Here is a 19,386-nt window from a genome sequence, read left to right as displayed (position 1 = left end):
CTTTTTTCAAAATGTGCCCACTGGTCACTGCTGTGTTAAAAATTTCTCTTTTTTTTTACCATTCCCCATCAATTAACATGTAAAGAAATTGCATTTGGAAATTATCAAAGGAGAGAGAATATTTCAACGAAATGCTCATGGGTGCCTGCTTCATTATTGAGGTGGGTGAGGGGTTTTTGTAAGTGTCCTTTCTTTCATTCTGAAAACCATCTCCCCAGTGGTTTACACTCTGCAGCCTCTCCAGTTGCCCACCGTTCAACCAAAGCCCAGGGAAGAAGTCATGGGGTAACTTTTTTGGAACAGGAAGTACAGGCTTCTGGGAAGAGCACAGAGTGCCAGAGAGAGGTTTACAGAAAAGAAAAACACATGCACTGCCTCACAATGATAAGGTAAGCTTAGAACCCCACACTCACAGAAGTTCTAAAGATATGCTCAAGTGCCCACTGAGAATGATGCAGAAAAATGGAAACCACTTTCACAGGGGAAGAGAGCCTTTGAGAAATTGGAGGACAGATTTCAGCACAGCACTAGCTGCAGTTATTCCCTCCCTCTGCTCTCTTACACCCAATATTTAATCATATTTAGCTATGACTTAAATCTCTCACTTTTTGTTCCTGCCTCAGCGGCTGTGGTCAAACATGTTTACAGTCTTGTTTTTTTAAAAGCACAAGGCCTCGTGGGGGGAGTCAATGACATTTTTTTCCATTCGGCATTCCAATTCCTGGGACTTAGAGAAGATTAAAAGTGTTATTAGGCACAATGCATTTCACCACACTGGGGAAGACTATGGCCAGGGAACCTGCAGCCTGCTCAGTCCGCTATCCAGGTGCCTACTGTTGACAGGCAACTTCAAGGCCCCTGTTTTCCCTTCTTAGTGGTTCTTTATCTTTAAACCAAGCTTGGACTGGACAGCCTCCTCCACCCCCCAAATAGAGGAGTCCTTCAGATGGAGAACTGTTCTCTGTGAAATAAGACATATGGCCATCCCTCCTAAGGCCCAGTCTCAAGCAACCTCTGCATTTGAACAGCCTGCCTCGAATTCAGCTGAGGTGACTCAATGATGCTGATTGCAACTATCCAGAGGTCTATTGAGGCTAAATGTAGCTATCCACATTCAAACAAGCCAACCAAACCATCTATAATCTACTTGCAGGAAAGGGCTCCCTGACTTTCCAGGGAGAAACTTTCTAGTTTCTCTGCAAGGAGAAGTCATCCCAAAGAACTGCCAGAAGAGGCAGTCTGGCTTCCCAGGCCCCCTTGCAAGAATCCAGAATTTCATGGTATCCAGATTGCCTTTGCATATGATGCATTCATGCAATTGACTTTCAGAAAAGGAGCTGAATTATCAAAAGGCAGAAAGATACAAGGCAGGAATGATGCAACAAAGTCTCTCTCTCTCTCGGCAAGCTGTAAAAACCACAAGGCATTTGACTTGCAACACAATCCTGTGTATGTTTACTTAGTAAATTCTAATTCAATGGAGCTTACTCCCAGCTACGGGTGCGTCAAACTGAAGCCTTAATGTGAATTTCTTCTACTGTCTTATTGTTTTAATGGGTTATTTTTTTTATTACTAATAGTATTGCCTACATCCCCACTTCTGAGTTTCAATATGCCCTTAGGGCTTCAAGCAAGTAAAACCTCTCTCGCTCTAATTTCCCTGCCCCCCCCCATTTATACCCGGAAAATTATTTTGGTCTTTAAAGCCACTGAATATACTTAAAATATTTGGGTAAGGAATATACACACACACCTTGAGGTTCCCCTGAAAATGCCAATATTTTCTTTTATTTTACAATGGCCCCATTTGGGCTCCATTCCTGTTGGCACTTGCCATCTAAATCCATTATTAGAGGGAGTGACGATGGTCAAACTCTTAGACCAGTATGATGGACAAGGTCAATTAAGTTTTTCAGCTTAAGCTGTAGGTTCTAAACTAGGAAAGTAAAACTACCACTGCCAGTCAAACAATGAGCCAAGAAAAATAATGAATTACCAAAATTCTGTGCTGGTCTTTTGCTAAAAGTGATAAACAGTGGCACCTAGTGGCCATTTTCCAAAGTCCCACTCATATGTGCAAAAGCAAGAGCTAACATCTCTCTGTTTAAAAGCTCTCACCAAAGTATGCAATGAACTTGTTTGAAACACCTTCAGCATTTGATCTATTGTACACATTTAACAGGGATGGAGACCCTGTGGCCTTCCAAATGTTGGACTACAGCACCCGTCCAGGGCCATTAGGCAGAGCAAGGCAGCCACCTCAGGAAGCAGATGCTGGGAGACAGGGACAGCAGCAGCAGCAAGACGGTGGAGGACAGAGCTGTGCGCTCCTCCTAGGCTAGCCTGTTCCTCTGGTGCGATGGAAAAGTCTGGTTTTTCACTGCTGTTTAAGCTAATATTGCAATACTCTAGTTCGCTGGTAGCCTGTTCTGGTGAACCCCATTTTCTGGCAAGTCACTGCAAGGGTGAAGAAATGCGTGGTGGTGGGAGCATGATGGAGAAGCAGAATGCTCCTTCATGGGTTGCCTCCACCACCTGCTTTGGCATAATGTCACACTCACCAAACAGTTTGGCTGCATACGCAACCATACCATTAAAGCACATTCGAAGCACATTCCCCACCCCCCAAAAAAGAATCCTGGAAACTGTAGGTTGTTAAGGATGCTGGGAACTGTAGCTCTCTGAGGGGCAAACTACCGTTCCCAGGATAGAGGGGGATGTGCTCTGAATGTGCTTTAAAGGTATGGTATGTACATAGCCATAGTGCAAGTCAGTGTGGACCATCAGGCTCAGGGGCCAAAGAGAACCCTCCAAGCCTTTCTATCTAGCCCTCAGAATTCTCTCCAGACCACATTCCCTCTCCCCAGAATGCACCACTCATTAGCTCTGCTTAACACCCTCCTTGACCATTTTTGTCTGGCTAGAATGTGTCCTTGGACTTTCACAATGCTTCTTGGTTGCTTGGATAGAGGATAGAGAGGAGTGCTTGTAGAAACTAGCCTACTGTACAAAGGTAACATTTACATTCATTATCTGCCCACTTCTGCCACTGACACATGATCCCTGAAAGATTGCTTGGACGGGAATTCAAGGTTCCTCACTTCTGGTGTAAGTAAGCAGGCAACTGTGGCCAGAGAGGTCTGCCTGGCACCAATGCTATCAATCTTTAGGGGCCAGGTAAAGAAATTTTTCTACACCTATGCATTTTGCTCATAATGGGTGTTCATCTTTTAGTTTGGTGGAGTAAAGTGTGCCCTTTTTATATTATTGTTGGATGAGCACTTTTAATTAATGTTTTTGTAAATCTCTGATGTATTTTAAATGTTATTAGATGTTTTTAAAAACTGTAAAGTCATTCTGAGACAAATTTTTGTAGCAAGCAACAAATAAAATTAATAATAACAATAATAATACACATGTAAAATATTGATAATGTTTGCCAAATTCAAATACTTGAAATGCTGGATTTTAAACATGCCAACTGATATCCAATTTCCTTTTTTAAAAAAAAGTCATAAACAACATGACAAAATGAAAATTCATCAGAATTCAATTTACATTTACATTTCAGCCACCAGATTTTGATGCTTAGAAATTTTAGAGCTCAGATTTCATCTGTTTAAAAGAATTGTGCAGCAAACACCCTGGAAAGGTTAAAGAAGGGAATTCTTCACACACAAAAAAGTTAGAAAGCTGATGTTGGCCACAATACAGCTGCACAAATTAGTGTGTTAAAAGCAGCTGCCACCACATTAGAAAACCCCAGCCCAAATAAAAGAGTGATGTTCTAATAATTAACGTGGTGTGTAAACACTTAACACACACACTCATTATAAAAGCTGACATGTGGTTATTGTAGTAAATAAGAGCACCATATTCAATTTACCAAGATTTATTGGTTCCGGCCTGTATTCATGAACCATTGGAACAGCTGTTGGGTGTTAGCAAGAGTTTGGAACCTCTATCAGGAATCATTTACTCCTAAACTAGTAAAAACAAATCTGCCTTTCACCATTTTCTACTGATAAGAAGTATTTCATTTCTCTAATCCAGCCAACATGGTGCCCTCTAACTGTTGTGGACTGCCACACAACGGGCAACGGTGAAGGATTTTGGGAGTCTAAAACATCTGGAGGGTGTCACATTGACTAGCCCTGCTTTAGTGAGTTCCACACAACAGCAGCAATGGGAAAACAACACACTTGTGACCTCCTTTGTATTGCTCACTGTATAAGGATCCTAGACAGCGATTGCTTGTAGGAGTGCTTATAATTTCTTTTGGGGATGGCTGGTGCTGACAGGATTATTTATTTGCTGGCTAGTGTCAATCAATATTATTTTTAAAGACAGCATTGTACAAGTGAGAAAATTAGGCACAAGTATGTCAGATCTATTTCTATAACTGTCAAGATGGTTGCTTAGTATAGGGGCTATCATGATAAGTATGATGCTAAGGTTTCTGAACTATAAACCTTAGCATCATACTGTAATACACGGTGGGTTTCTTGTATATATGTTCAACTCTTCTACTCTTTTTCCTGTTTTTCTTTTCTGCAATGATCATTGGTTTACAGAAAACCAAAACCTCCCTCTGTACACTGTTTTGAAAAACAGAAAGTATGCCTCAACTGTAACATGCTTAAGACTATAAATAGTAAGCTACCCTTATCGCAAAGGCTATTAACACCTCATTTATCCCCAGAACACAGAAGATGCAAAGAACCCTGCCAGAGCAAAAGAAAGAAGTATAATTTCCAAGATACAGTTGGTGGAGGTGGTTTTTTTCTCCAAAATAATCTTCTCACTCATGAATTAGCTTCTGTTTGTTCCAATCGGGGCAAACGTCTTGCTACCAGATGAATTTATATTGTGTAAGCCGCAGCATGTTTATCTGGAAGTCAAACCCACTGTGTTCAATTGTGCTTTTACTTGTAGGAAAGAATGCATAGGACTACAGTCTAACAGGGGCGGTTAAAGTGACACTTGCTTCTAAGTAGAGATGCACAGGGGTACACTGCCAGAAGGCGTCATAGCAGTCTAGTTTTCAAGGTGTGGCTGGATGGGGTATTCACTGCATCTGAAGCCATGCCTTGGATGGATCCACACTGCCAAAGGGCTCATCAGCTGCCAGTATTTTATTTTTAAAAACCAAAAACTCTTGCCACAGAAACCCAAGTCAAAATACTCCTCTGTCTTCTGGCAGGAGGAAGTAGAGAAGGCATGAACTGATGTAACGGGTGTGGTGGCTGGCTGGCACTGATGGGAACTGTAGCCTAAAACCTCTGGAGAACACCAGGTTGGAGAAGGCTAACTTATGAATATAATGAAAGGTGAGTTTTCAGCAGGTTTGCACTATAGAGGGCCACACTTGTTTTCTGGGTCTCAGTCACCATGGTCAAGCCTTCTGTGCAGGTGCTTTGATCTTTCAATTACATTTTCTGTAAGGCATAAGGTTCTCTAGGAATATTGTATGGTCCTGCTTGTGGGCATCCCAAGAGACATCTGGTTGCCCACTGACAGAACAGAATGTGGACTAGATGGGCCTTTGGCCTGATGCAACAGGGCTCTTCCTATGTTCCATTCCGTCCAACAGGTCCTGGTTTCTTATTCATATCAATTCCTATGAAAGAGGTCCTTTGGCTATGGGGAAAAAAAATTACTTCCTTCAAGTGTCCCCAAGAGGAATAGAGGAGATCTTCAGAAACCTGCAACTGGAGGAGTATTCGAATATCCCAGTATGATGTTATATCATTGTCAAGCTATAGTTACAATAGTCTAGATTCTCAGGAAACCCCTGACCCATGCAAAACAAAAAAGGTTCGCTACACATCTGTAAGAGGAATCAATTCAGAAATCTAATATGAAAAGCTCATGAAAGCAGGAGGGGGGGGAGGCAAAGTCAGTTCAGAGATACAGGTTAAAGAAATCTGTAGGTGCACCACTGTAACCAAAACATTAAGGACAATTCCCCATCACCTCTGGTTACAGTTCTTATTAGCCCCTGTTAACTAATGTCCAGATCAGATGGGAAACTAACACAAGTAGCCGATGCCAATAAGCCTATTAGTGCATGGGCATCTAGAAGTAGGGACAGGGAAGTGTGCCCAGTATCAGGGCCAGGAGCACAGTCCTGTTCCCCAGTACTTACATAATGCCCCTTTCGCACAAGTAATGTATGAAAGGATTATTTTGGTTGGTTCCTTGCCATTTATCAATACGACTTTTAACACGTTACATTTTCAGATCCAAGTGACTGCCTAACAGCCAGAATTCTGTTTAAACAAGTTTTATTTATTTTAAATTACACTGGTTCAAGATGGTGGTAATTTCACAGGATGTTTGGGGGCTACAAATAAAAAGGCCCTGACACAACCTAGCCTACATGTGGCAGAATGAGGCTGCCGCATACAGAGGTGCTAGAATGGATTGTACCACTTCAGACTATACGCAGTGGGGGAGGTGTAACTTTTTTTAATGTACCCCTATATTAAATATTCTGCGCAAACAGAAAACTAGTATAGCAGGCAAAACACTTAGCGCTAGACCCTCTTTCCCTAATGGGCCAGTTTTCTATTTGCAGGGGGTATTTAACACAAGAAGGGCACACCTTCTGTCTGAAGTTGCACAGCCAATTCTAGCACCTGAACGTTCTACCACCTTCTTCTGTTGCATATATAGAACTGAGCCACAGTCAATTTCACATCATGGTTGAAAAGGACCATGAACAAGGCCTCTCTGCCCCTGCCCCCCCCCAGACATCAAAGGATGGGTATGTTCTTTCTGTGCCCCTTGGGTGACTACTATTCATTCTTTCCTGTTACTGGGTGTTACTCTTATGCAATTTTGCAGGTGCATGGAATAAATGAAAGCACTTACAGGCAATATTAAGTTTGAGGCTTACTGTTAACCTAAATCTGTACGTATCCTACTGCTCATACATGATTATACTAACTGTAATCAGCAGCTCCAATATGCCTAGACAAGCACTGCTAATGTAGCCCAAGTTGTACAAGTTCCTCATCTCTCATGCTTATTACTTATATCAAGATAGCTTCAGAACTGTACAGCTAAAATGCTGCTAGCATAGTATAGTTTGACCTAGGCTTTCAGAAGTTCAACAGCTGTAGTTCTGAATTCCACTATTGCATTAGTGGACTTTAAGTCAAATCTCACCAGGATAATTTATGACCCTGTAAGAGGATGCTGACAAGTCTCCTTCAGTATAACAAAATGTAATTTAGAAGACAAGGCATCTGCTATCCACACAGAAATATGCAGTAGGATAACACTCCTGTAACTGCAACACTGGCAACAGTGCCCTTGTAGCAATATTTTGGCTGGCTGTGCTGGAACCTAGATTTAAAGTAAGTGAAACACAACATACAAATTTTGAGGTTGTTTTTAAAAATATATATACTTGAGAAAAAAATTAAATCCTCTGAAAATCTTTGGATGAGTTGGATCAGAGCCTTACCCTACAGTTCCTATTCTACTGTGAAAAGCGATAAAACCTGGTAGGATTACATGCACTGTATAAATCAAAATTCATGATGCCATACTGGTGCAGAAACCAAGGACAATGAAAATGCACCTTGCAATGAGTCAGTCTTCTCCAAAAGAGGATCTATGACTCTCCTGGCAAACATAAAGTACAAGTCGAAGTGGAAGGATTGCAACTTGAGATTGCTAGACAAACGGTCAAGGAATACCAAGTTACTTTGAATGAGTTCAGATCTTCAGGACTTGATCAACTGCATCCCAGAAGGAACTGAAGGCTAATGTTGTCCCTATCTTCAAAAAGGGCAAAAAGAAGGAACCTGGGAACTACAGACCAGTCATCCTGACATTGATCCCTAGGAAAATTCTGGAGCAGATTATAAAGCAGTAAATCGGAAAGCACCTTGAAAACAGTACAGTGATTACTAGAAGCCAACATGGATTCGTCAAGAACAAATCCTGCCAGACTAATAATACAGATGCCAATAATCTATCAATAAAATAACTTCATGTCTGATATGTTGTTTTTGTGAATACTGGCAACAATGGTTGATGTGACATTAATAATCATTATAATTATTATGCCAGACTAATCTTATTTCATTTTTTGATCAGGTAACCTCTCTGGTAGACTGTGGGAATGTGGTGGTCGCAATATATCTCAACTTCAGCAAAGGTTTTGACAAAGTACCCCATGATATTCTGATTAGCAAGGTAGCTAAATGTGGGCTGGATAGAACAACTATCGAGGGATCCACAGCTGGCTACAGAATCGTTCTCAAAGAGTGTTTCTCAATGGTTCCTTCTTAAATTGGGGGGTGGTAATGAGCAAGGAAAAAGAAACCAAATGCACAGTTATAAGATGTGGGATCCTTAGCTCAGCAACACTACATGCGAGAAGGATCTTGGAACTGTTGTTGCTCACAAGCTTAATATGAGCCAAGAGTGTGATGTGGCTGCAAAAAAGGCAATGCTATTTCAGGCTGCATTAACAGAAATATAGTTTCCAAATCATGTGAAATACTGGTTTCCCTCTATTTGGCACTGGTTAGGCCTCACCTTGAGTACTATGTTCAATTCTGGACACCACACTTTAAGAATGCAGACAAACTGGAAGAAGTTCAGAAGAGTGCAACAAGGATGATCAGGGGACTAAAAAAAGCCCTGTGAGGAGAAACTGAAAGAACTTGGCATGTTTAGCCTTGAAATGAGAAGACTGAGAGGAGACATGATAGCACTCTTCAAGTACTTGAAAGGTTGTCACATAGAAGAAAGCCAAGATCTCTTCTCAATCATCCCAAAGTGCAGGACACAGAATAATGTGCTCAAGAGCAGTAGAATTAATTACCTAGGTCCACCTAGGGAGGTGGTAGTGGGCTCCCGCACTGGAGGCATTCAAGAGGCAACTAGGCAGCCATCTGTCGGGTATGCTTTAAGTTTAATTCCTACACTGAGCAGGGGGTTGGACTCGATCGCCTTATAGGCCCCTTCCAACTCTTCAGTGGAAATGGGATACTGTCTGCAATAATATCCCATCAACAGGATCAGAAAACCCTGCTAGTATCAGTTCAGGAATGTAATTTATGAAACTCTAGAACTGAGTATATATCTATATCCCTCCATCCATGATGACATGTTAAGTTTCACAAGCGAGAATGCAAATGGACCCTACCCAACATAGCCTGTGTTATAAGGCAACACTCTTCCTTGTCTTCTACAAGACAAGAAAAATAAGTGGTTTAGCTTATTTATTGATTTATTGTACTTGTATACCGCCCCATAGCCGAAGCTCTCTGGGCGGTTTACAGTAACTAAAAACATTAAAAGAAATACACAAATTTAAAAACACATCTTATCAGCAGCTGCACCACCATCATCCTTTAAAGGCAGCAACAGATCCTCCCAACTTGGCTTCTGTTTGGGGGAAACTTTCCCAAGGTACTCAGAGATAAAGATGCTTGATGACCAATGTCAGCCTCACACTTTGGGATTATCAGGAGACACAGATGGATTGACTAAGAGGCCAAACAAGTGAATTCAGCCTTAGTTTTGCCCAGATGCTATCACACACTGAAATACTACAACTGCTTTTTATTGACATGTATGATTTAAAAAAAATAAGCAGTTAATTTAGCAATGGTTATCGAAGTACTAAGCAACCATTACGGATCATTAAACACAGAGGCGCATCAGGTAGAGGGTAGGTAGGAGAACTTCATTTTTCAGAAATCCAGTATAATTCCTGTGCCCATGTTTGTTGTGACAGACTTAGCACTGAATTAGTCAGTGGCACCAGAAGGTCTCCCAGACAGTAAGGCATATAAGAGATAGACTGATAAGCAAGTCCTCTAAAACTTTTTAGTTATGTTACTTTTGACTCTTCCAGTTCAGGTCAGTTCTGTGCATTTTAGCACTGGGTCCAGTTAAGAGCCACTGAAATCATTGGTACGGTTGGGACCTATTAGTGGAGGATGGGAACAATCTGGGGTCTGCAACTAGGGAGACCAGTGAATCTCTGCAGGTTCAGGTACAGCCTTTATGTTTTCACAGTAATAAATATCAAAGACCCCTGAATTTTCTGTGCATTTGGGACAGTGCTAATAGACTGGCTTTTGGTTGTTTATTTTTCGTGTTCACCCAGCAGCTGAAAATAACCACCCCAGCCACATAAGGATGATTTTTATGAATGAACAGTAAAAAAAAAATTTTTTTTAATGGATATTGATTGTATATTTTGTGTGTTGTTGTCCCTGTAAATCACTTCAGGATTCTTTCTGGCAGTGTGAAACCATAGCTAAGCTGAATGAATAAGCTGAACTGAATTCTCCAGCTCACATTAAAATCTGAGTTGGAGAAGAAATCACCAATCTACCACCCCACCCTCATCCATCTCCTGCTTCTCTTTAAACCACCCCGCCTGGGATAGAGGAAACAGCAGCCATGAGAAAAGAGAGTTCTCTCTTACCTGCCACTGCTGCCCCAACCAGATGAGTATTGTTTAGAAGGGGGTGTCAGCTCTACACTGCATCAGCAGTGTCAGGGGGGCCTGGAAATTCCTGGGTCTTTGGCAGGGAAGGAAAGTCCTTAGCCAGCAGTCGGGTTGTAAATCTGCCAGGCCTATCCGAAGCGTACTTGCCGAGTCAGAAGTCCAGAAGCGAGGTCAGTGGAGGTCCGGGATCAATTGCCAAGGAGGTCAGTCAAAGAGATGCTGCAGGGAAACTAGATCTACACAAAGCCACACCTGACGTTGCAGTCAGCAACAAGCTGCAGCCAAGGTGTGCCTTATAAAGAGCAGGATGGACAGCAGGTGTGAGCCCTCAGCGTTTGGGCCTTAAGGAGACAGGCCTGCCTCTCTTCTGCCTGACCTTCTGCTGTCTACGTTCTGCAGGTGAGGGGGGAGTATCCTGTTCACTGTCTGTGTCTGGCTGCAGGGCCTCTGCTGTCCCTGGGGTGCTCTGCAGCTGAGGGGCAGAAGGAGCTGGATTCTCAGGAGGCTCCTCCGTGTCTCCTGCTGCTCCTGGGTCTGCTGCTGTTACTCCCGAGTCATCCTCATCTGAGGAGTCCTCTGACGGGGACATGACAGGGGGATGGGAGTGACTGGGGGGATCAAGGGGGCGGGATGGGTAGTGAACTTAGATTGAGGGTTGGTAATGAATTCAGATTCATTTGGGAATAAGGAGAGCAACTTCTGTTTGGGAAATGGCTCAGCTTATTTCTGAGCCAATCTGACATACTGTATTCATTTTTAAAAAAATATATTCCACTCTTCATGTAAAATAAACCAGAACAGATAACAAAATCATAATACAATGAACAAATCGATAAATGAACCATCTATTCTGCAACAGGGGTTGGCAATCAATTCCACCTCCAATGAATCAAAAGCCTGGGTGAATAAAAATGAATTGAGCAGGCAGGGGCCATCGTTCATCTCTATCTACGGTCCAATAGAAACGTTATTTATTTATTTATTTATTTATTAAACATACATCCCACCCTTCCTCTCAAAGCATCCAGGGGTGGCAAACACATCTGTGATAAAAAATAAAATAAGAACATACTTAAGAACTTCTCAGCACATATAAAAACAGTTAAAACAAATTTAAAAACAGATGTAACCAAATCATGCCTCTGGCTAGGACCAAAGAAACAAATGTTTTCAGCAGGCTTCTGAAAGAGTACAGTGATGGTGCATGCCTAACGTCAATAAGCAGGGAGTTCTGCACAGGTGCAAATAATGTTAGGTTAACTCAAATATTACAGCTCAAAGCTCAGCTGATTAACTGCAGATCAACAGCTCTTGCCAGCTTCCAGAGAATCATAAAATCATTCCATTTCTCTTTAGTTAATTTGAGACATTTATAGTACAATTCCAAACATGTTTATTTAGAAGAAAACCCCACTGCATTCAATGGCACATAATCCCAGCTGATAAGTATGAATAGGATTCTAACTATCTTTGCACCTTACATTTAAACCACTATTACACCTCTTTAAGAGTCATGGCTCCCCGCAAAGAATCCTGGGAACTGAAGTTTTTGTAAATGGCACTGAGAGTTGTTAGGAGCTATTGTCAAAGCTACAATACTCAAAACCACTCTGGAAGCTGTAGTTCTGTGAATAGGGGGTAGGGTAATAGTGGGTCTCCTTACAACTGTCAGTACCCAGGACTTTGGGGGGGTGGAAGCCATGACTGCTTAAAGTGGTATGTTACAGCTTTAAATCTATAGTACAGATGGGGCCTGTGTGTGTGTCCCTCCCAGCATAGTATAAACAACAGGGACACTGTAGGGTACTTAAGAAACTCATGAAGGTCTCTGGGCAAATTTAGATGGTGGGTGGCTGAGGTCTCTATAGCACTGCTCTTTGCAGCATGCCCAGCAGCCCTGCGAGCAAAGAAAACATTTAAAGAGAGAAAGAGAAAAGGAAAGGGAAGGAGATCCAGGGCCCAGCACAAAAGAACTAGGTCTCCCCATAGCAATGCCTACAAAAACCATGTGGGTTCGACATGGATTTGTTTTCTAAAGCAAGTAATACTTACCTAAGCCTAAGCAAGCGAGATGTTCAAACATAGTCCAGCTGTGATCATCAACATAATGGTTCTTTAGTATTAGCAACTGGCACAAATCTCTGGCTGTTATATCACTTGGTACTTCTAAAGATCTGCTAGTTTCATCCTCACTATATATTTTAATTACCTGTTAAAAAGGCAAAAGAAGATTATCTGATACATACATATCACATGTAAAATGAGGATATAAAGGTTTCATTAGCAGGTGACTTCAGTTAGCACTTGAGGAAGAAAGGAAGCTTCATCTATAACAACAGTTCTGCATGCAATATTTGACGCAGTTGCTTCAGGTTAATAACCATCTATAGAAATAACTATGGGGGCGGAGATCCAACAGATGCATTAAGATACAGAAACAAAGATTTTAACTACCCGTAACATTTAAAATTGGAACCACAGGTGTGAAGAGAAGGCAAACAGGAGGCACTAAGGAAGACCTCCGCCCGACTGCCTGGAGACCTGCTGCCAATCTTTTGGGGCCCACAGGCACATTTGCAAACCAGAGAAGTTTATAGTAAGCACCACATGCATGCACACTCTCTCTGTTCTATTGGTTACAAGGCGGGTTCATATGATCTAGGTCAAGGTACGCAATCCTAAAGAGAAGTGGAAGCATTGTTATATGAACATTTGAAGGCCCCTTCATCCTTGCCAACATTTCAAAACTGTGTTTTTATGCCCATTATTATGAAGAGGGGTGTCTGAGAAGAGAGCACAAGAGATTTCACACCACAAGAGATTTCAGATCCCTGGATACCATGCATGTTCTCATCCATTCCCCTCTGACTCAGCACATTAATATTATATCATGCAATATAACATGTGCCTAACAGCATTTTAATTGATACTAATCATATGTTTTACCAAGTATGAAATGGTAAAGAAGATTCAGATGCAGGGCAGAGCTAGCATGAATAAAAGCTGTCTTAGAGTTCAGATCGTGTTACGTTTAGTTTGTGAGGTTTCACAGAAAAACCCAGAATTCACATTTACACACAGTTCATCAAAGTCTCTTCCGTGCTGCCTTCAAAACAAGTGCCCACTTTACTACCAAAGGTCTGTAAGCAATCCCTTATGTGCAGTTTCTAGGCTACATTACTCTTCAGTCTGCATCCACAAAAGAATCCAAATGTCCACTCAGTCAGGATTTACTGCTGGCAGAAATAACTGTTCAGTAGGCCACCCAATATATTGCAAGGCAAGATAACAGCCTGAAGGTCAGATTCTGACCTTCTGGAAGCCTCATTTATTTGAGAGAAGACTAGGACAAAGACATGGGCCGGCGGTTTCCTTAATAGCAAGAAATCTGTTCTCTCCCCCCCCTTCCAACACAGGGAGTCCTGCCAAGGAAAGAGGATTATGAGCACTGGATGCCGCTAGTCCTGCCAATTTCCTTGGTTACTATATGAAGAATATTAAAGTGTTTAGAAGAAAGGAACAGTGGGGTGGGAAGAGAAATAAAAAATTGAAGGGGGGGAGAGATAGATAGTGTTCCACTAAACCGCATCAAGCCATGAAAGATGGCATGTGTTGACCAAACATTACAATGTTGGTGTTCAAGGGCATATAAAACATTTTCATTGATTGTGCCCTTCCATGCAATTGCTCCTGTACAATCTAAGCTGTTAGCTCAGCTTCCCTTTTAAAAATATATATATAAAACCCTCATAAAGCTCCACGAAGGTCACTGACAGATATGGAAAAAAATCAAGCTACATGCTGTTGAACTTTTGGCAAAAATGTGTGTACTTCAGCAATTTATTTCAAGAGTGGGGAACCTTTGGTCCTGACCATCCCTGGCTAATGGCCATGCTTGCTGAGGCTGATGGGAGTTGTAGTTCAGCAACATCTGGAAGGCCAAAGGTTCCCCACACATGATTTGTTTCTTCCTCCTGCTGGGATATAAATCTAATAAATAAATAAATTTATATACCGCTTAATGCACACATATACTTCCAAGCAGTTTACAATGTATAAAAAACAGTTACAAAGTTATTTTTATTTGTAACATTTATGTCCTGTCCTTCCTCATTAAAACAGTCTCAAGGAGGGTGACAATAATCAAAACAATAAAAAACAAACATTTTTTTAAAAAAGGAAACTGCAATTCAGTATATAAATCATTCAACCTCTCACCACACCACTGCATAGCCTACTGGAATAAGACAGGTAATGAAAGGTGGCCAATGTTGGCACCAGCTGGACCTCAGGAGGAAGGGCATTCCACAACTGGGGTGCCACCAACAAGGCCTTTTCCCAAGTCTCAATCCCACAGCTTTTCTTGGTGACAGTATAATATGGGCCTCCATTTACAAATCAAATAACACAGCATAAAGTGCAATCATACAAACTATTTCATGTGAATGTATAAGAAGATAAGTTGAGTTCAGCATAGAGATCTAAGAAGGGTTACTAAGGATTCTAGGGGTTTTGATTCTATCTGAAATTGCTTTCAGTTCAGGCATTTGTATCAGATGACTTTGCATATATTCTTACAGTAAACCACTACCCACTAAGTAGTAACTTGTAAGGGGGTGAGGTATTACAGACTTTGGCAGGGGGTGGGGGGAGTTCAAGAATAGATCAGGCCGCTACTCTACTGTGGTTTGTACGTTTATCCTGTATTAGTGTTTCTGTTTACATAGATTGCAGATCTACTCTCAATATTTGGCTGGAGCGAGACAGAATTTTATATGAGCTATCTATCGCTGCATGGCATTTGCAAAAAAATAAAAGACTGAATCATGATTTAAAATTAGGAGAATAGTGTTTTGACAGTGGTTTAATGGAAGATCACTAGGAAAGGCTATCCAATTCACTTCTGTTTTAGGATGTTGCCTCTCCTTAAAAGATATTCAAGCAATAACTTTGGTTTAGAAAGATTCAGTATAGTTCCCTATCTTTGCAACTGTCCAACAGGAAAATGGTGTTACGTATCGTCAGTGCCATAATCCATTCACATAGAAAATGATGTGTTACCCCAGTTTTCCAATGACACACACTCTAACTTTTCATCCCGCCCATTCTTCTTAAACTGGCTGATGCAACACAGTGGCTAAAAAACTGAATTGAGAATGAGGAAGTCCCTCATCTAAATCTCACCTCTGCCATGACAACACTAGTTGGCAGTGTTGTCAATTTTGAACCAGACCCTGTGCTTTTTAGCAGTGGTCTGATCTGCAGCAATTGACAAGCAGCATTGATCTCCGTGTGGTAAAAAACTTCACCTACAGGTTTCTGCAGATCAAGCTGTTGTTAAAGGCACAACAGCAAGTTACATTATTGTTATAGTCAGTTGGCAATTCTACTGCGGGTCTTAGGCAAGCCACTATACTGCTCACAGCATTTCACATAATCATATATGCCAACCTACCTTGTTGTAAAGTTTGTGGAGATGAAGACTGCAATCCCATATACACATAGTTAAGCATAAGATTCATTACACTCAATGGGCCTTACTTCCGAACAGATACTAATAGGAGGATTGTGCTGTAAATCTGTGAAGCCATCTGGATACTTTAGAGCAGTGGTTCCCAAACCTTTTATCCCATGGACCACTTGAAAATTGCTGAGGGTCTTGGTGGACCACTTAATGATTTTTCTGCCTTTTGTAATTATTGTCATGTGCTGTGCTAAACGCTGTATGGTTTTTCATTGCATTTTTATTGTTTCTTTTATTTCTTATACTGTGCATTACATTTAAATTCCATAGAATTCTATAGAATTCAAAGTGTAAGTGTTCTTCACAGACACACTGCGGACCACCTGAATGAAGTTCACAGACCACGCTTGGAAACCCCCGTTTTAGAGAGTATTTGGCATACGGCTGTATATGCCAAATACCGTTCAAAAAGGTACAAACAAATAAATAGCTGCACACTCCCATCTATTTTTAAATGAACACAGATTTGTACTGTTCAGTTTGCTCTTCCTTGTAACAGAATTAGCGCAGGGCAAAACAGGAGTGCAGTTTCACATTCAACTGAATAAAACAATTTTCTTGTCCAAAAAAATCTGCTAGGAAGAGTTACAAAACACTACATAACCAGTTAACTTATTTTACCAGTAACCTGTTTACCGAGAAAAACAATCAGGGTATCGCAATCATATTGTGCGCTAACCAGCTCCAGGAATTTGGGGTGCCCTTGGGCACAGCACCCCCAGTGGGCCTCCCTTCACCTTGAAGAAGTGGACCATACAAACTGAGAGTTATCTTGGGCTGCATCTGATCTACATTGCATTCAGTACAAAGTGGAAACGGCAACACTGTTAGCCTGGTGGGCCCTCTGCTTCTTTTGGGGCCCTGGCAAATGCCTAACCCTGTAGAGCAAACTATGTTACTAAAATTCATGTTTTGACGTTTCAGTGCTATACAGTATTTTTGGAAACAAAGTACTAGGACACAGCCTTGAATCAGTTTACAAGAACTTGACTCATTTCCTGGGAGGGGGGGTTCCAACTGATGATAGTATTTATTTCATGTGACTTGATTCAAGAGTTCTCATTGATGAAACTGATTGCTAAATTACAGAAAACATTTTTTCTTATTCTTCAGCTTTTATAAACATTCGTGATTTTGAGTTCAGTAAAAGGAGGACAAGAGTTTGTCAACTTCTGGAAGGGTTATCACCTTGGTTTATTTTCCTGACAGAAACTCTTGGCCCTTAACAGCTGGGTGATGGGCAGAATTTCAGCTCATATAGCTTTTCCCAGCATGGAAGTGCTGTAATGGGAAAAGTAAGAAACCAATAAAATATGTCATATTTTTCCCAAGTTATGCAGAAATAAACCAGCCAAACCTTTAAACTGGGCTTTTAAAATTATTAAATGCTTCCAGTTTCCAATGTGAAATTTAATTGTAGCAATAATATAATTCATAAGAGTGGCTTATATTTATCATTTGCAAGAATAGGATACAGGCAGAAAAATCAAACATGGCTTACATAATCTTAATCAAAATACAAAATTATAAAGTCCTGTAACTGCTTACAAGGGATTGTCACAAGCCAGACCTTTTTTTACTGCAGGGACTTATAAACTACTTCATTTACAATGGCCATTTTATAAAATGACCACACATTTAAAAGAATAGGAGTGACCTCTTCTATAGATCAAATAAACAAAAGCTCAGAAGTTTGTTCATTTTAATTATTTATTCAGGGATTTCTACCCTGCTGTTCAAGCTCCCAGGGCAGCTTATATACTGAGTAATCTTGAAGGGTGCACACTTGTAAAACATGTAAAGGATAAAGAGCAGTTTATACACCGTGTGCCCTTCAAGCTTGATGTAATAATTATGTTCTGCATTCGGGTAACTTCTACTCCCAAAACATAGAGGTATGTCTCCCCTGCCCATCACCCACCCCACCCTACCCTCTAAAGTCACCTACCCGTTTTTGCAGAACTATTGGAGTAATCACAGGCAAAGTTACCCTTCTTCCATATAAACTCATTTCTGTTGGTTACAGAAATTAGCTTAAAGACTCTGTTCAGACCACTTGTAAAATAAAAATTAAAAATCAAAAATCCTGGGTGGATCAGTTCCCAGTCATCCACACCTTTAATGAGAGTCAGTGCACAAAGACGACAAGAAAAGCAATAAAAGGCATGCTGTTTCAGTGAATCTGCTCCTTCGGAAAGCCAATTAAGGATGACTCCAAGACAGAACTAACCAATGACAGGCCAATCAGAATGCGTGGGGAGGACTCCTCCTCTGTCCTTGGAAACACATTCTGATACTTCTGTTTATTATATTTAAAGACCCAGTTTATACAAGCATTTAAATCACCCAAAATCCTCTGACAGTGTCTTTGTCTCTCAAGCGGGGAGTTGCATCTTAATCTGCCCCCTCAAGAAAGATAAAATGTTTTAATGCGAAATGAAAGACACTTGCTTCTTAAATGTTATGCAACTCTTCTAATTCATGCATTCAAACTGAAAATCTAAGCAACAAGTACAACCCAAACCTGCCTTTTGCTCAGGCGAGGATATATTCCAACAATAAAGGGGCATCATACATTGCTAAGTTGGCACTAGATTTGGTCCAGGGGAGCCAATTATCCTCCTGCATCTCAGTTACTTTCTGATCAGGTCACAAAAAGTAGCCCCAGGAATTATACACACACACACACACACACCCTGGTCACTTATGGCCAATTCAGGGTAATTACTTAATGTAGGAAAAGGACGGATGGTAAAATTGAAGCAGTAGCTTTAACAATGGGATCTAATATTTCCCTTGCCTGTGTTTGAAAAGAGAAGGCCTGTTGCATGCTACACGAGAATACACAAGCATATTTTTACAGCACCTCCTTGAATAGCTCGTTGCTCCCTCAGCACTCAGGACCAGCAATCCGTGCCAAAAGTGCTGTCATGTTTTCTTGAAATAGCTGGAATGCAGCCAGTGACAGACAATAGACAAGAGGGAAAACTTTAACTCCAGGTCTCATTAGTTAGCAATATTAAAGAATTAAATCTTAATCAGTTACCGGAAAAAATGGCAATATGTCCAATAATTCATTTCTTAAATACAGGAGTGTTAACATGCCAGGGCATGTTTGGCTAATGTTATGAAGCTTATCCTTTTTATGTGGTAAGCCATTTGTGGAATCAGGTTTTCAGATTTTGAAGGGGACCAGACAAAATCATCAACCTATGATCATGCTGTGATCAGGCAGTCCTTAAATCACAGTGTAGGAAGCGGTCCTATACTGAGTCAGAGCACTGGTCCATCCAGCTCAGTATTATCTCCTCTTGACTGGCAGCAGCTCTCCAAGATTTCAGGCAGCACCTTTCCCCAACTCTCCCTGGAGACACCA

General features: G+C 41.1%; 1 protein-coding gene across 5 annotated transcripts in view; it reads right to left on the bottom strand.

Annotated features, from left to right (window-relative positions):
* Positions 1-19,386, bottom strand: part of GRB14 (growth factor receptor bound protein 14) — a 73,055-nt gene that overhangs the window by 32,477 nt on the left and 21,192 nt on the right. For 3 of the 5 annotated variants that reach the window (XM_061608608.1, XM_061608607.1, XM_061608609.1), the window contains exon 3: positions 12,539-12,695. In XM_061608608.1, the coding sequence (XP_061464592.1) occupies positions 12,539-12,695 (157 nt within the window). Of the gene's footprint in view, positions 1-12,538; positions 12,696-17,958; positions 18,188-19,386 lie in introns of those variants that run through there. The other 2 variants (XM_061608611.1, XM_061608612.1) reach the window with 2 other exon arrangements.

The sequence above is a fragment of the Rhineura floridana genome, chromosome 2, assembly GCF_030035675.1.
Source record: "Rhineura floridana isolate rRhiFlo1 chromosome 2, rRhiFlo1.hap2, whole genome shotgun sequence".
In the NCBI taxonomy this organism is placed as follows: domain Eukaryota; kingdom Metazoa; phylum Chordata; class Lepidosauria; order Squamata; family Rhineuridae; genus Rhineura; species Rhineura floridana.
This window is presented reverse-complemented; position numbering and strand designations above follow the sequence as displayed.